Source organism: Halichoeres trimaculatus, unplaced genomic scaffold (assembly GCF_033239565.1).
Source record: "Halichoeres trimaculatus isolate MK-OKI-2021-1 unplaced genomic scaffold, fHalTri1.1 fHalTri1_scaffold_5, whole genome shotgun sequence".
NCBI lineage: Eukaryota > Metazoa > Chordata > Actinopteri > Labriformes > Labridae > Halichoeres > Halichoeres trimaculatus.
This window is the reverse complement of record NW_027437183.1, coordinates 17,240,948-17,253,668: the sequence shown is the minus strand read 5'-3', so window position 1 is coordinate 17,253,668 and position 12,721 is coordinate 17,240,948. Positions and strand designations below refer to the sequence as shown.

The 12,721-nt window shown below is 39.8% G+C and overlaps 2 protein-coding genes across 6 annotated transcripts; both read right to left on the bottom strand.

Moving 5' to 3' along the window:
- Nucleotides 1-167: 167 nt before the first annotated feature.
- On the bottom strand, nt 168-4,979 carry LOC141790615 (protein limb expression 1-like). 5 transcript variants are annotated; one of them, XM_074670615.1, is made up of 7 exons: nt 4,850-4,965; nt 4,602-4,753; nt 4,102-4,307; nt 3,200-3,346; nt 3,021-3,116; nt 2,030-2,113; nt 168-1,929 (listed from the first exon to the last, which is right to left on the bottom strand). In XM_074670615.1, exons 2-7 carry the CDS (start codon nt 4,675-4,677, stop codon nt 1,465-1,467), a joined length of 1,074 nt encoding a protein of 357 aa, XP_074526716.1. In that variant the 5' UTR covers nt 4,678-4,753; nt 4,850-4,965; the 3' UTR covers nt 168-1,464. The 5 variants fall into 5 exon arrangements, with proteins under 5 accessions (XP_074526716.1, XP_074526715.1, XP_074526718.1 ...); XM_074670614.1 differs by having other exon boundaries at nt 4,602-4,979; XM_074670617.1 differs by having other exon boundaries at nt 2,036-2,113; nt 4,602-4,978.
- A 983-nt stretch (nt 4,980-5,962) lies between these two features.
- Nucleotides 5,963-10,322, bottom strand: riok2 (RIO kinase 2 (yeast)). Its single transcript, XM_074670329.1, has 10 exons — nt 10,127-10,322; nt 9,185-9,323; nt 8,981-9,097; nt 8,630-8,805; nt 8,434-8,522; nt 7,998-8,189; nt 7,810-7,902; nt 7,160-7,597; nt 6,539-6,638; nt 5,963-6,240 (listed from the first exon to the last, which is right to left on the bottom strand). Exons 1-10 carry the CDS (start codon nt 10,190-10,192, stop codon nt 6,079-6,081), a joined length of 1,572 nt encoding a protein of 523 aa, XP_074526430.1. The 5' UTR covers nt 10,193-10,322; the 3' UTR covers nt 5,963-6,078.
- Between the last annotated feature and the right edge of the window lie 2,399 nt (nt 10,323-12,721).

The window sequence follows — 12,721 nt, the reverse complement described above, 5'->3', positions numbered from 1 at the left end:
CCTCCCCTGTCTCCTGGTTTCATACTTTTCCCCTGGGTTCACAATCAAAAGACAATGCAGGAAAAAGTCTGATGATGTCATATAAATTTGGTGATCAGTTTTGACTGAAATACATTACACTTTCACAAATATCTTATGGCAGTGTTCATGTTACCTGTAGGCTGATATAAGTAGAGTAAAATTTATTTACAAATGTACTTACAACTATTAATAGACATTTTCCCTTTAAAACACATCCACCCTTAACAAATCCAAGAAAACTTAACCCGCCATGTCTCCATGTCACCATAATCAATGTAGTTAGTGCTCAGTCCTCAGTTTAATAGCAGATTAACCTGGATTGAAATACTGTATAATGAACTAAAGTAACTGCTGTATTTGACCCAGTTTACAATTTAGATCAAGTTGCTCTCAAACATAATCAAATAAGTACTGGTCACACCTCTGTATGGTCTCTCTCTCATAGCATGACACAGTCAGTCTGTGTCCTGAATTGACTTTACTCACAAGAGGAGTCAGGCATTGAGAAGCTGCAGCCAGCTAACAGTGTTCATAGGCTTAATAAGTTACAGGTGAGCATGTGCAGTGGTGACCAAAACTATTTCAACACCTGACACATCTGCTGAAAGTACGGACCCCTTTTTTTTTTTTTTTTTTTGCCTCTAAAGCTTGATTATGAAACATGCAGGTGGTTGCTCTGAGCACAAAGATATCAGATGAGGTGAGCCCTACTGTTCTTTTAAATAAATTTTTATCCACCTTTCGAGCAATTACACCAGCATAGTATCAATGTATCTCCTAAGAACTTCAACCCTAATGTTGTCCCATGCCTTCTGTAACTTAAGTCAAAGGCTATAGTTTGACTGTACAACAGATCTGTCCAGTTAATTTTCCAGCTTCTCAAAATTTCTGGATGGTGTTGAGGTCCGGACTTGAGGGGGGAGGTCTATAATCTTCATAGTTCCTTTTTGCAAGAAATATAACCAAATCACTTTAGGGTGACTCTATTCGGTGAAGTATAGTGCAAAACGATGGCTTTGTAGATTTGCAGACAGACTTCCATTTGTTTTTACTGTATTTCAACAGCCAAAAACCAGAACATCTTAAATATGTCAAGTGTTGTAATAATTTTAGCCACCACTGAACATCATAATATACTTAACAATCACTAACGAACATACACAGAGCATAGGTAGATAAACAGTTACATCTGGACTTTGATTTCATATGACTCTAAATGATTAGGATTATTTAAAAAATCTATTTCTTGTGGTTAACATTACACTACACACATTTGTCATAGTTATAGATTTACAGTCACTAGATTGTTAATAAGGTGAGAGTGTTATTGCCACAAATTAAACAAAACTTGTATCCATTGTGATAACAAGAGCTCTTAAGACCTTAACTGTACTTATGTTCTTTTTTCTCAATCCATCTACACCATGGTCCATCCTTTAAGGTCTATTCAAAGTTAGTTGAAGGCACAAAAGTCTGTTGGGAGGATAGAGAGGGGCTATTAAGAGGTGTGTGTTTATGAGGAGTTTGATAAATGGATTTCTTTGTATTTCGATGAAGGGTCTGTGTAGGACTGCTAGGTGGGGTTGTCTGGATTTCTGTTTCCTGGCTATATAATGTGTGCAAAGGGAGCTGCTCTTGATTTATTGCATGACTCTGCACCTGGTTGAAGGCATCAGGTGTGTGGTGAATGTAAGCTTGACTCAAAGCCAAGCTGAGGATCTCTGTCTTCTCCTTGTAGAAGCGCAGCTCGAGGCCTTGCCGCCGTGCCAACACAAGCTCCCTCTGAGCTACCTGCAGCTCTTCCCCAATCCGCCCCTGTGATTTCTGCTCACGCACAAGCCAATCCAGTGCCAAGCTGCTGCGCATGTGCTCATCAAGTCCTCGCTGAGAGTAATGAGCAATTACACTCTGTGAGAAGAAGGAAGGAAAAAAGCAATCACCATCAACCAGCAGATGAGAACTGATGGTTTATCAAAGTAATCTCAAATCAGGGATGAGGCATGCAGACCTTTACCTGCCGGGAGCACTGTCTTTCTCTGAGAGCTTTCAATGTCCCATTCCAGTGCAACAGCTGGAAAACTGTCATCATCTCCTGCAGAGAAAAAGAGAGTGAGAAAGTAAATAAGAAGGAGGTACATGGAGAGAGGAAGTCTTGCGCAAGATTTATTTTGCAAACCATAAAATGGAACTTGGAGAACGTATCAGTCCAACAAAGATAACAAGCATAATGGCTGTTTCTTTAAACACACTTTCAACTGTGGATGACTGATCTTAAAAGACATTTTTAAAACCCAGAGCCAACTGTACTTTTTGCAGCAGTTCTGATTTATGATCAAATGCATGCCTGAACAGTTGCCATATGTTAAAAACTGGTGACGTGAGGGGTAAACAGAGAGAATTGAGATGAACCCATATTATCCTAATGAGACACTTATTGATGATAATGACACATAAACTGACTGGGGTCAAAATCTACTCCAAATACAACTTTCAGTCTGACCTGTGCTTCTTGTTAATGATTCTGCTGAATACACATCTATCAGATGTCTTCTTTCATGGATTACACACATATGGTTGAAACTGTGTGTGGAGGTATTTAATGTCTGTGTGCACATGTGCATATATATAGGTGTTCATTCTGTCTAACCAGGAGTGAGAATGATCCTATTTCATCTGGCTAATAGCCCTCTGTCTGCAGAGTTATGCTTATTTATACAAGGGCAGAAATATTAGTGGTTTCATCCCAAAGCTGTAAAGTGATGACCAAATGGGAATAGATAACAATAACCAATCAAAGGTGTTATTCCAATAGTGAATAAGGAAAAACTATGCATTTATTATAATTTAGTCCAGAGTAACACTTCATAAGGTCACAATACCTTGCAGAAAAAAAAGTTTGTTTTTTTTAAACTATTACCACGTGACCTCATAATGTGATTTATGAGCAAAAGTAGAAGAAAAGCAACATTTTGAAAACAGGCCTTGACTGTATGTTTTACCTGGAAGTCCAGCATGGTCCGCCCCATGTAGGAGTGGAGCAGCAGGCTGTAAGTTCCTATACTGGTGTTCGAATCACTTGCATCCTCAATAGAAACCTGAACAGAGACAACCGTGCAAATAAACTTACTTGCAGTCAGCTTGTAATATGGAGAAATGATGTGTGGATGCCCTAGCTCACCCTCACCGCACTGTCTGTGGCTGCCTGCTCCAGACTCTGAGTAATAAACTGAGAGGTGATTCTGCGACAAGGCAGCTCGTTCACCAGGGAGTTCATTAGCGCCACACGAGCTGCGTCCCTCCGGGCTTCTGCCTGACTGGCACACACCTAAAGAGGACAAGAAAATCAGGATGAGGGGGTGAAATGGTGAAATAAAAGCAGGAGGAAAGTCTTGTATGCAAGAAGGAACCTAATTTTTCTGTTTTTTAATTTTTGACGATTTTACACTTCATTGCAGCTAATTATAAGGTCAGAACCTAAATTACCAATGAGATTACAGATACCACATGACCTCTCTAAGCTGCCAGCTGCTGTCTGGGTCACAAAGAGCTTACTGAGAAGTATTTTAGAATTTAAAGAGAAATCATAACTTTATGACAACTTTAAATTGTTTATTTATAGCAACTGAACGGCTTTCTTTGTTACTCTGAATGAGAAAGTTGATTTGATAAAACATAAACCAATAACAAGAAATTACCTTGGCCAAGAAAGCTTAATTCTGGGGCTGTTTTCATTCATGAAAAAGCACTTTTGCAGCTTTATGGACAGAGGAAATCACTGACTTAAGTATAGAAACAAGATAAAACTACATCTTTAGTAGATTTTTTTTACATAATAGTAATAAACATTTGCTGATTCAGAATACTTATTAAAGGTGATGTAATAGTCACCATGGTTTTTGCAACCTCACCATAATTACTGAAACATATTCTGCATTAACGTTTGCCTAATTTGGAGACAACTTTTTGTTTAATCCATTCTTCAAATAGGGGTTGACTTTGTTTTTGCCTCTGTGGAGTCATTTTAAAATCTCTGGCAGGTGTAAGTATCCTCTCAGACAGCACTAGTGATGAGTACCACACCTTATAGTTACCAAAGCAGCTTCCTCCAGGCAGGGTAACATAGTAGACATATGGGGGGCCAGGGGATGGTGCAGACTCATACAGGAGCAGACTCTCTGCGTGGACGGCTGCATCCTCGACAGAACCATCTGACTCACTTGAGGCGCTGTGTGACTGACTCATCTGCTTTCTCTCCCAGAAGTTATGAAGCATGGACACAACATTCACTGCACATATGTAACAAGGACACATGTCAAAACAGAGACCGTTCTGAGTGTGAATGTGTAATCAAACACTGAAGCCAGGAGTTGAACAAGGAGCTGAATGCACTGGCCAATAAAATACTTAAATGCAGGTGAATTAATCAACTTTACAGACACTTATTTTCAGACAGCACTTGTAGAATTTGCACAAAAAAGACGAAAAAAAAAAGTTTTTTCTTTGATTGCATCAGTATGAGGTTAGAGGTAAATGCAGTTGCTTTCCTTTAAAAACTGACATTAGGTTTCTTGGGTACTTACAGTCTTTTGGGCTTGAACTGGTCTCACCGTGTGACAGGTATGACATGATGCCCTCCTCCTCTTTCACTTTGTTCATGTTTAACCAGCGTTTACTTCCACTGCAGCCTCAGAAACATTCAGTCCACTCTTCTCTGCAAAATGCTCCTTCAAAGCTGCACACATAACCCAAGAAATAAACTGCCTTTCCAATGCTACAGCTTAGTGAAGACAACAAAGGGAATAAACTTAAAATCTCAAAGCTCTCTCACTCCTTTTCCCCTTCTTCTCCTCCTCCTCTCCTGTGTGAACATCTCTCCATGGTTTCTTTTTTGAGGCAGACCACCTTTGTCAACCCGGCTGCCAATTAGCTCCGAGGGCCCCTCACTCTTTCTACACATGAACATACTCACACACATACACACACAGAGGTGCTGGGCTGGAATGCTGGGCCCCTCCCCTTGGGCTGTGCAGCTGGTTAATCCCTGAACAGAATTTGACGGTTAAAGACCTGCACTAAGTCAGACCACAGATGGCACCATTTGCAGGAATGGTTAGTTTTGTTCTGTGTGGGATCAACAATACTACTGGGCAGGTAGTATAGAAAGCAGATTGAGTATCTCTGGGTAAATTACATCCATCACAAAGCGTCTGAGATGGGATGTGGGGGTGGGATACTTTCAACTTCACACACCAGTTTGAGCCCACAGAGCCCTGAGACTGAGCTCCTTTCACCCTCTTCAATATGAAAGGCCATTGTTAAGGTCTGAATTCACCCGCCTGCTGAAAGCCTCTTACACATAAATGAACCGAGTCCTTTAAAAAAGTTGTTTCCGCATTCCCAAGAAGTCCTCTGCCCTCATCTTCCACACATCATGTTTCTCTCTGCACTGGTTTCAGCTGAATGAGTTATGTGTGTCTGTTTTCTGCACATTCAAACATGGTGTTTTGATGTGTTCTGAAGCATGTATGGTCCCACATGCTTGTGTCACACTGCTTTTTGATTGGTTGCTGGGAGGGTGGAGGTACCCATGCATTCAAACCATCATAATGGTTGGAGACCTTTGAACCACAGGAGTTTAGCATACATTAAAGCTTCCCATGAACTTGCATTCACTTTGAATCTCATTAATCAACATCACTCACTGTGTCAGCCGCACACTCAGGGACTGAACTTGAAAGGAAAACAGAAAAAGTGGCTCAAAGTTTCTCATCTTTGCAACTTTCTGGGAGAACCAGTCTGAGACATGTTTTTGGTAGTTGCTAAACCCTTCTGTCAAATAAACAGATCAAACACATTTGATCAGTTATGTTTAATTATCAATAACTCTTCATTATTCAAGGCAGATGATATTTACAATTGACTGCCTTTCAAATGTTATAATTTGATGCAGCTCCATCATTCTTGTGTATTTTGATGACAGAAAAGTGTCATAAAATGTGTTAACAAAACAAAAGACATGTTGACAAGAATTGTGTCTGTCCATCACAGCAGTCTTATTTATCCCCAGAACGAGGCGCTTTCCAAACTAGACTTGATGTTGTTTTGGTTCTCCCTCCTGGATTTGGTGATCAAGTTGGCTTCTCCTTTCTGCAGACGTCGTCTCTGTGCTGCCTTCTGCTGTTGGGTGAGCTGCCTCCGCACCTTCTGACGGACTATCTCCTGTGGGATACACAAAAACATCGACAGCAGGTTACTACAGACAAATGCACTCACTGTCTGTCTCTGTAAAGCAGACAACACTATATAAACATGTTGTGTCTGCTATAAAGCACCTTTCACATCTTTCAACAAACTGAAAAGCCACAAAAAAAGCTCTTTAACACCATCTACTGGACATTTTAGTTTCTGTGCAAAACTGTGACGGAGGTTGCTTCTTTATTCCAAATGATCACCAGACAGACTATATAATCACACTGTAAAGGAGTCTAATTAGTGCCCATGTTTGTGTTCCACATACTGGTGGTATGGTAGAGCAGCTCCCTACGCTGCCCATCGTGGCCTCACTGTCTGTCCTCCTCCTGATGTGCTCTGCCATGTGAAGAAGACTGTCAGAGTCTCTGCAAAAAAAAAACAAAAACAAAACAAGAGCTATTATTTCACATTTAATAACAAAAGGGAAGTAGTTTTACACACACACAAACAGGCATAAATTTCCCAGAATTGTATGTCAATTAAGTCTTAGCCTATTTCATCATATCAGTGTGGGCTGTCAAAGAGACTACATCATCTAAAAAAAAAAAGCATGTACGCTTAATCTGTCACAGGGTATTTTATAACCAACAAGAGATCTAAAATCTCTCAGACCTTTATCTATCATCTGGCAAACATCACAACTGTATCACCATATTCTGTGAGATTTATCAGACATTTTTGCCTTTTGAGGATGAGAAACAGAAACATTGGGAGAAGAGAAACGTTTTCATAATTTAAATATTTTACAGTTAATATGTTAATTCTTGACATTTCAAACAAAGATATAATATTTTGGAGCACTTTGCACCTTTTATGTATCACACAGCACTCTGCATCTTAGATATAGACTGGAAAAAACTATTTAAGTATCACATTATGACCATACCTGAAGGGTTTGAACTCTTTGTTAGCAGCAGAAAGGTCTGACAGCTCTGGACATTCATCATCTGCCTCGTTCAACTCTTCTTCTTTGTCCCTCTCTGTCTCCTCATCACTCTGAGCAGCAGGCTTTGTTTCAGTCTCATTTTGCTCCGTCCCTTTTTCAGTCTCTCTGTCCTCCGCTCGTGTTTCTGTCAGTGTGTCACTGACTTTAAGGCCCTCTAGTTCCAGCATAGCATGTTTATATTCCTCCATGTTCACGCTCTTCTCTTCTTTTTCTGCTTCCTCCTCTGTTGTCTCTTCATCATCACTCTCCTCTTCATCATCATCATCATCATCATCGTATTCTCCCTCAGGTCCCACTGGGTGTAGAAATGCTCCATCTCTCTCCATATCTTTGGTGAAGCCGCTGGCTGAAACTTCGACATCGAGGGAACAAGATCGCCTAGAGGTAAATAGTGACAGCAACAGATCAGGTAAGAATAAAATTTCACTTTTCTTAAGTAAACATGGAAAAGAAAGACATCACACAATGCAGAATATTATTTAACTAAATTTTAAGATATTTGTACAGATGGCTCTAGAAATGACATCAATATAAGCATCCATTCTATTTTGGCATCTGATCACATCTGTAACAAAAACATGAGCAGTTACCTGATGTCTTTGAATGTTGGAAAGAGCTCGCTCTCATAGTTGAATCGTTTTGCAAAGAAATCTCTGATACATTTGACATCTCTGTCAAAGTACCTATAAACAATCAGAGAAAGACACCGTCAAGTCTTGTGAGCTTATTTACACATTGTAATTGTTGATGCTCTTTATTTTAAAGCAGAGGTACCTACCATTCTGCATTGGGGTGTGAGGTGGACACCATCTGAGGGAAGTCAATCATAGTTATGTGGTCCTGGTCGTCCAACATGAGGTTAAACTCGTTAAAGTCCCCATGAATCAGGCCGTGATTGGCAAGTTTGACTATGAGCTCCATAAACTCATTATACAGGGCTGGTGGATCCTGCAACTCATGCACCTGACACCTTAAATAAGTGGGCCAAAAAAACATAGTGATGTCAATTCACTTCATAATGACAGTCTTGTATTTCAGTATTGCAGTTTGTATGTATATGTCTGTTTTGGTCTTGTCTTGATATTGTTCTCTGCCTGAGTATAAGTTTAAAGATTAAATGAGTCAAATAAATGAATGGCATTTAAAAGAGCAGAAACAAGCACTAATGTGACAAAAAATATATAAATAAAGAGAAGGAAAGCTTGTTTACGTACAGTGGAAATCCATTGATGAGCTCCATCACCACAGCATGTCTGTTATAGTCCACAGGTTTGGGAACAGGAAAGCCCCGATCATACAAAGCCTGAAATTAGGATGGTTAATGAATTGATGCAGCACACAAGACTTCTAGACTACTGGCAAACTCTACTTTTTAAGTCTATAAAAAAATACACATATTTATTCAGGCACCTTCATGTAAGCAAACTCCTTCATGGCAGAGAGACGTGAGAGGTAAAGCCAGGACATATTCTTCCTGTGTTTGTGATAATCTCTCTTGTTTTTCAAGTTCCTGAAAGAGGTACGACCCAATCTGTGAAGCTTCAAAGCAAACTGCTCTCCCTCTGGACTGGCCACAATATAAATATCTGCAGAAGGAGAAAAAAATATATCAAAGTACTAATACCGCATTATACTGGTTTCTGACCTTAGTTAAGCAGCATGGACACTTGGCAAACAACTAATGTCAAGACCACGCTGAGTGATGCCACTGTTCAACAACCATCTTGTAGTGTCTTGTAGTGTGCATAATTATTTTCTTACCTGACTCTTTACCGACACCCATCTGGTTGCCAACTGAAATAATCACTTCTCGAGAACACAGGGTCTTTAGAGCAAGGTAGTCATACCCTCCGTAGTTTAATCTGTAGCCTTGCACAGCTAAAAACAAACAAACAAACATGATATATGAGGAACAGTAGATCCATCTTCTCAAGTACATACAGAAAGCTTTAAGAAATTTCTTACTCTTGGTGCGCTCATAGACGATGAGTTTGTGTTTAACAAGCTCTCTGAGGATCTTGTTGCAGCCGCCATGTTTGAGACTGGCAATGGAGGAAAGGAGACTCACTGGAACAATCTCATGGTTCTTCATCCCCATTTCAACCTACACAAAAAAAGAGTTAAATCATGAGAGCACTTTTATCTACCTATGATTAGTTAAACACCTGCAGAGGAGATGTGAAGACAAGAAATGTGCACTGCTTTAGGAAACTGCTGCTTGGGATTATCTTCATATAAGAGTATGACATTATTTCAGGAATACCTGGCCCAACGTTCCTTAAGACAGTCCGTCCACAGGTCAGGGGTAGCAGTAATTCATATCATAACCCATTGTGGTTCATGTGTGAAACGTCCATATTTGTACCTTAAAACTGTTTAAGATTTAATGATAGGAGTATTTTTTTTTTACACAGATCACTTCAGAGAAAGTTGCTGGGGACAGTATCTGCGGTCAAGTCAAGACAAGTCTGTCTTGACCACTGGGTTTTATTGGAATTAAAAGTCATAATCGTTTTAGACATGATCAAAAAATATAATCTTAAGTGCTTAGAGCTATTAATTTATGGTGAGAAACAGAGGACGCATGCGCAAAGAGTATAACTGCTTCCCATAAAATAGAGAAGACAGTATTGGTACCATCCATGTTATTGGTTGGTGTGATTATTAGAGATCTTTAACTACTCCTGTAGTGTCGAAGCTCTTGATAGCTTCATATTCACACGTAACACCAAATGGGGACTATTAAAGCACATTTTCTACAGAGCTTCATCAATAAGCTGCTGAGGAAAGTATATGATTTACTGTCACGTAGTCTCGTTTGTGTTATTGTTATACCGAAAAACCAGCCAAAGGTAACGTTAGCCTCTCTCATGCTAACTGTGCGTAAGATGAAGATGTTTGACGTACCGCTGTGAGGACTCGGAAGTCATCTCGAGATAAGTATCTCAACACCACGACATTTAGCTTCCCCATGTTCCGACAGAATTTCCACCAATTATCGTGTTAAAGGTAGTATTATTATTACTTCAACGGCTCAGAGTTCACCACATGCTTTATAAACACACGTGCAAAGCGGAAGTAGCGAACAGGAAACACGTCACTGAGGGTAGTCAAAAAATGTACTGCCTGTATGCTACATGCCAAAAAAGTTTTAGGGCGACTTAAACAAAATTCATTATATTTATAAATTGGTCTTTACGTCAACATTTAGTTGAAAGGTGCAAGAGGTGAGTGCCATTTGATGCTCCCTAGCGGTTAAGATTTGAAATTTGATTCATGTCATCCTGCACAGGTGTCGCAAATCACTTGATTTTAATGATTATTGATTTTATCAATAATCAGTGTTTATAATAATAATCAGTGAAAAAGCTGTTATACAACCACTGTTTTGGTGTTCTTAGAGTTTAGAAATTGCGTTTTGATGACTGGCGTGATTTTTTGACTTTATTCCAGAGTAGGCGCAGTTAATTTTCAAAAGCCTGTCAAGGTAAAAAATAAGACAGTTATGTTACAATTTTAAAGGCCTGCCTACAGCCTACTACATTCCTAGCATTTCAGATTAGCTTTGCAGTCTATCACGTATTACTATACACTCAGACACAGCTGTTGAAAACCTGTGTGTGTGTGTGTGTGTGTGTGTGTGTGTGTGTGTGTGTGTGTGTGTGTGTGTGTGAGAGAGAGAGAGAGAGAGAGAAAGAGAGAGGTTTGGGGGGGCATCCGTGAGAACGGGAGGCAAAGAGTGTTACAGAGTAAGATGGTGAAAGTGATTTAGAAGCAGGTATCTATTTTCTGTTGCCATAGCTGCTGGGTTCTGTGCATTCCATTGGCAGGTAAATTCTAAACATAGTGTGTGTGTGTGTGTGTGTGTGTGTGTGTGTGTGTGTGTGTGTGTGTGTGCGTGTGCGTGTGTGATGTGAGCAGAACAGAGGGGTGTCTGTCAAAGAGCAGTCTATAGTAAACATTTAAACACACACACACACACACACACACACACACACACACACACACACACACACACATACACACACACACACACACACACACACGCACACACACACGCACACTACAGGCCTGATTTTCACAGGCTGTGTTGACCTGATGGAATTCCTCCTCTTGTTTATTTAACATTCTGTGGTTCAGCAAGTGCCTGTAACCAAAGCTTTGCTGTGCCAGCATGACTTTTTCTGTATGCTTGTTTTGTTGTTCTTTTAACTGAATTGCCCCTTTTAAGTAATTAGTTTAGTTGTTAATTCATATATCTAAATTACTTATATGTTAATTATTGCCATTTTTCATTCAAAAGGTAAACCTTATAGTTTTCAATATGTATTGCATGTTAAGTTAATGATAAGGTGATAACTTTATCTTGTCGCTCATGGAAATCAGTAAGTTAAAATCAGGTAATCAAACTCCACTTGGTTGTGGCTTATTTACTGTGAAATTTATTGGCACAACCAGCCTGTGGCGCTTCTGAGATGTTTATGAAGCCCAGGATGCTCTGTCAGTGGACTTTTGCTTGTCTGTATTCACAGGTCTGGTATTTCCTATCTTTATTATTAACCCTCAAATACTCCATGGAGTTCAGGTCCAACAAGCTGTGGGGTTAATAAAGGAGAGGAGCATCATAGCCAGTAAACCGTAGTGGTCGTAGTTTTGGATCTTTGGAAAGGTGCTAAATCTTGGCAAAAAATGGAAATCAGCATTTCTGGATAGCTTGCCAGCAGACAGAAGCATTAAGTGCTGTAAAACCTCCTGGTGGACAGGTGTGTTGACTTTGAACTTGATAAAACACAGTGGACATGCCTCTTAAAATCCTCACAGACTGCGGAAGCAAAGCACTGTATTTCAAACACTGTGGATACTGTGCCCCTTCGCTCTTCTTCCAGACTCTGAGACCTTGATTTCAAAATAAAAAGCAAAATTAATTTTCATCTGAAAAGATGACTTTAGACCATTGAGCAACACTCCAGGTCTTTATTATTTCTTATTCCCAGCCAAGAACAGATACTTCTGATGTTGCCTCTAGTTCAAGAGTGGCTTGATATTAAGTATGTGACAGTTGTAGCCTCTTCCCTTTAGACACATGCCAATGATGTCTCTTGATGCACTTACACCAGCCCTGGTCTACTCTTTGAGAAGCTCTCTCAAGGTCTTACTTTGACCTTATTTTTTGACAGTCCTCCGGCTGTGGTTATCCTTGTTACTTGTGAAGCTTTTCCCACTACGCATTTTCCTCTTGGTCAACTTTCCTTGAGTCTGCTTCCATACAGCACTGTTACTACACGTGATATATCGCTTGTTGTGAAAAACAGCTAGGTTTCGATTGACATACTGCTTTTTTTGTCTTTCGTTTGTTATTTAGTTGTTGTTTTTATTATGTGTTCCTATGTAACCTGGATGGGGTGAGCTGTTTTCATTGTCTTATATTCGTCAAATGTGGTAGAATAAATAGCAGGCATGAGTTTTTCCTGTAATCCAAACCCACAAAAAGGGAAAAAAAGG

Bases quoted from the DNA above. Each gene is read 5' to 3' on its own strand.
- LOC141790615 (XM_074670614.1), bottom strand. From the start codon at position 4,677: ATGAACAAAGTGAAAGAGGAGGAGGGCATCATGTCATACCTGTCACAC. The intron at 4,308-4,601 runs GTAAGTACCCAA...ACATATGTGCAG, and splicing joins CAGTTCAAGCCCAAAAGACT to TGAATGTTGTGTCCATGCTT. The intron at 3,347-4,101 runs GTGTGGTACTCA...TGTCCTCTTTAG, and splicing joins GCTGCTTTGGTAACTATAAG to GTGTGTGCCAGTCAGGCAGA.
- riok2 (XM_074670329.1), bottom strand. From the start codon at position 10,192: ATGGGGAAGCTAAATGTCGTGGTGTTGAGATACTTATCTCGAGATGAC. The intron at 8,806-8,980 runs GTAAGAAAATAA...CTCCTTCTGCAG, and splicing joins GGGTGTCGGTAAAGAGTCAG to ATATTTATATTGTGGCCAGT. The intron at 7,903-7,997 runs GTAGGTACCTCT...GATTGTTTATAG, and splicing joins TCACACCCCAATGCAGAATG to GTACTTTGACAGAGATGTCA.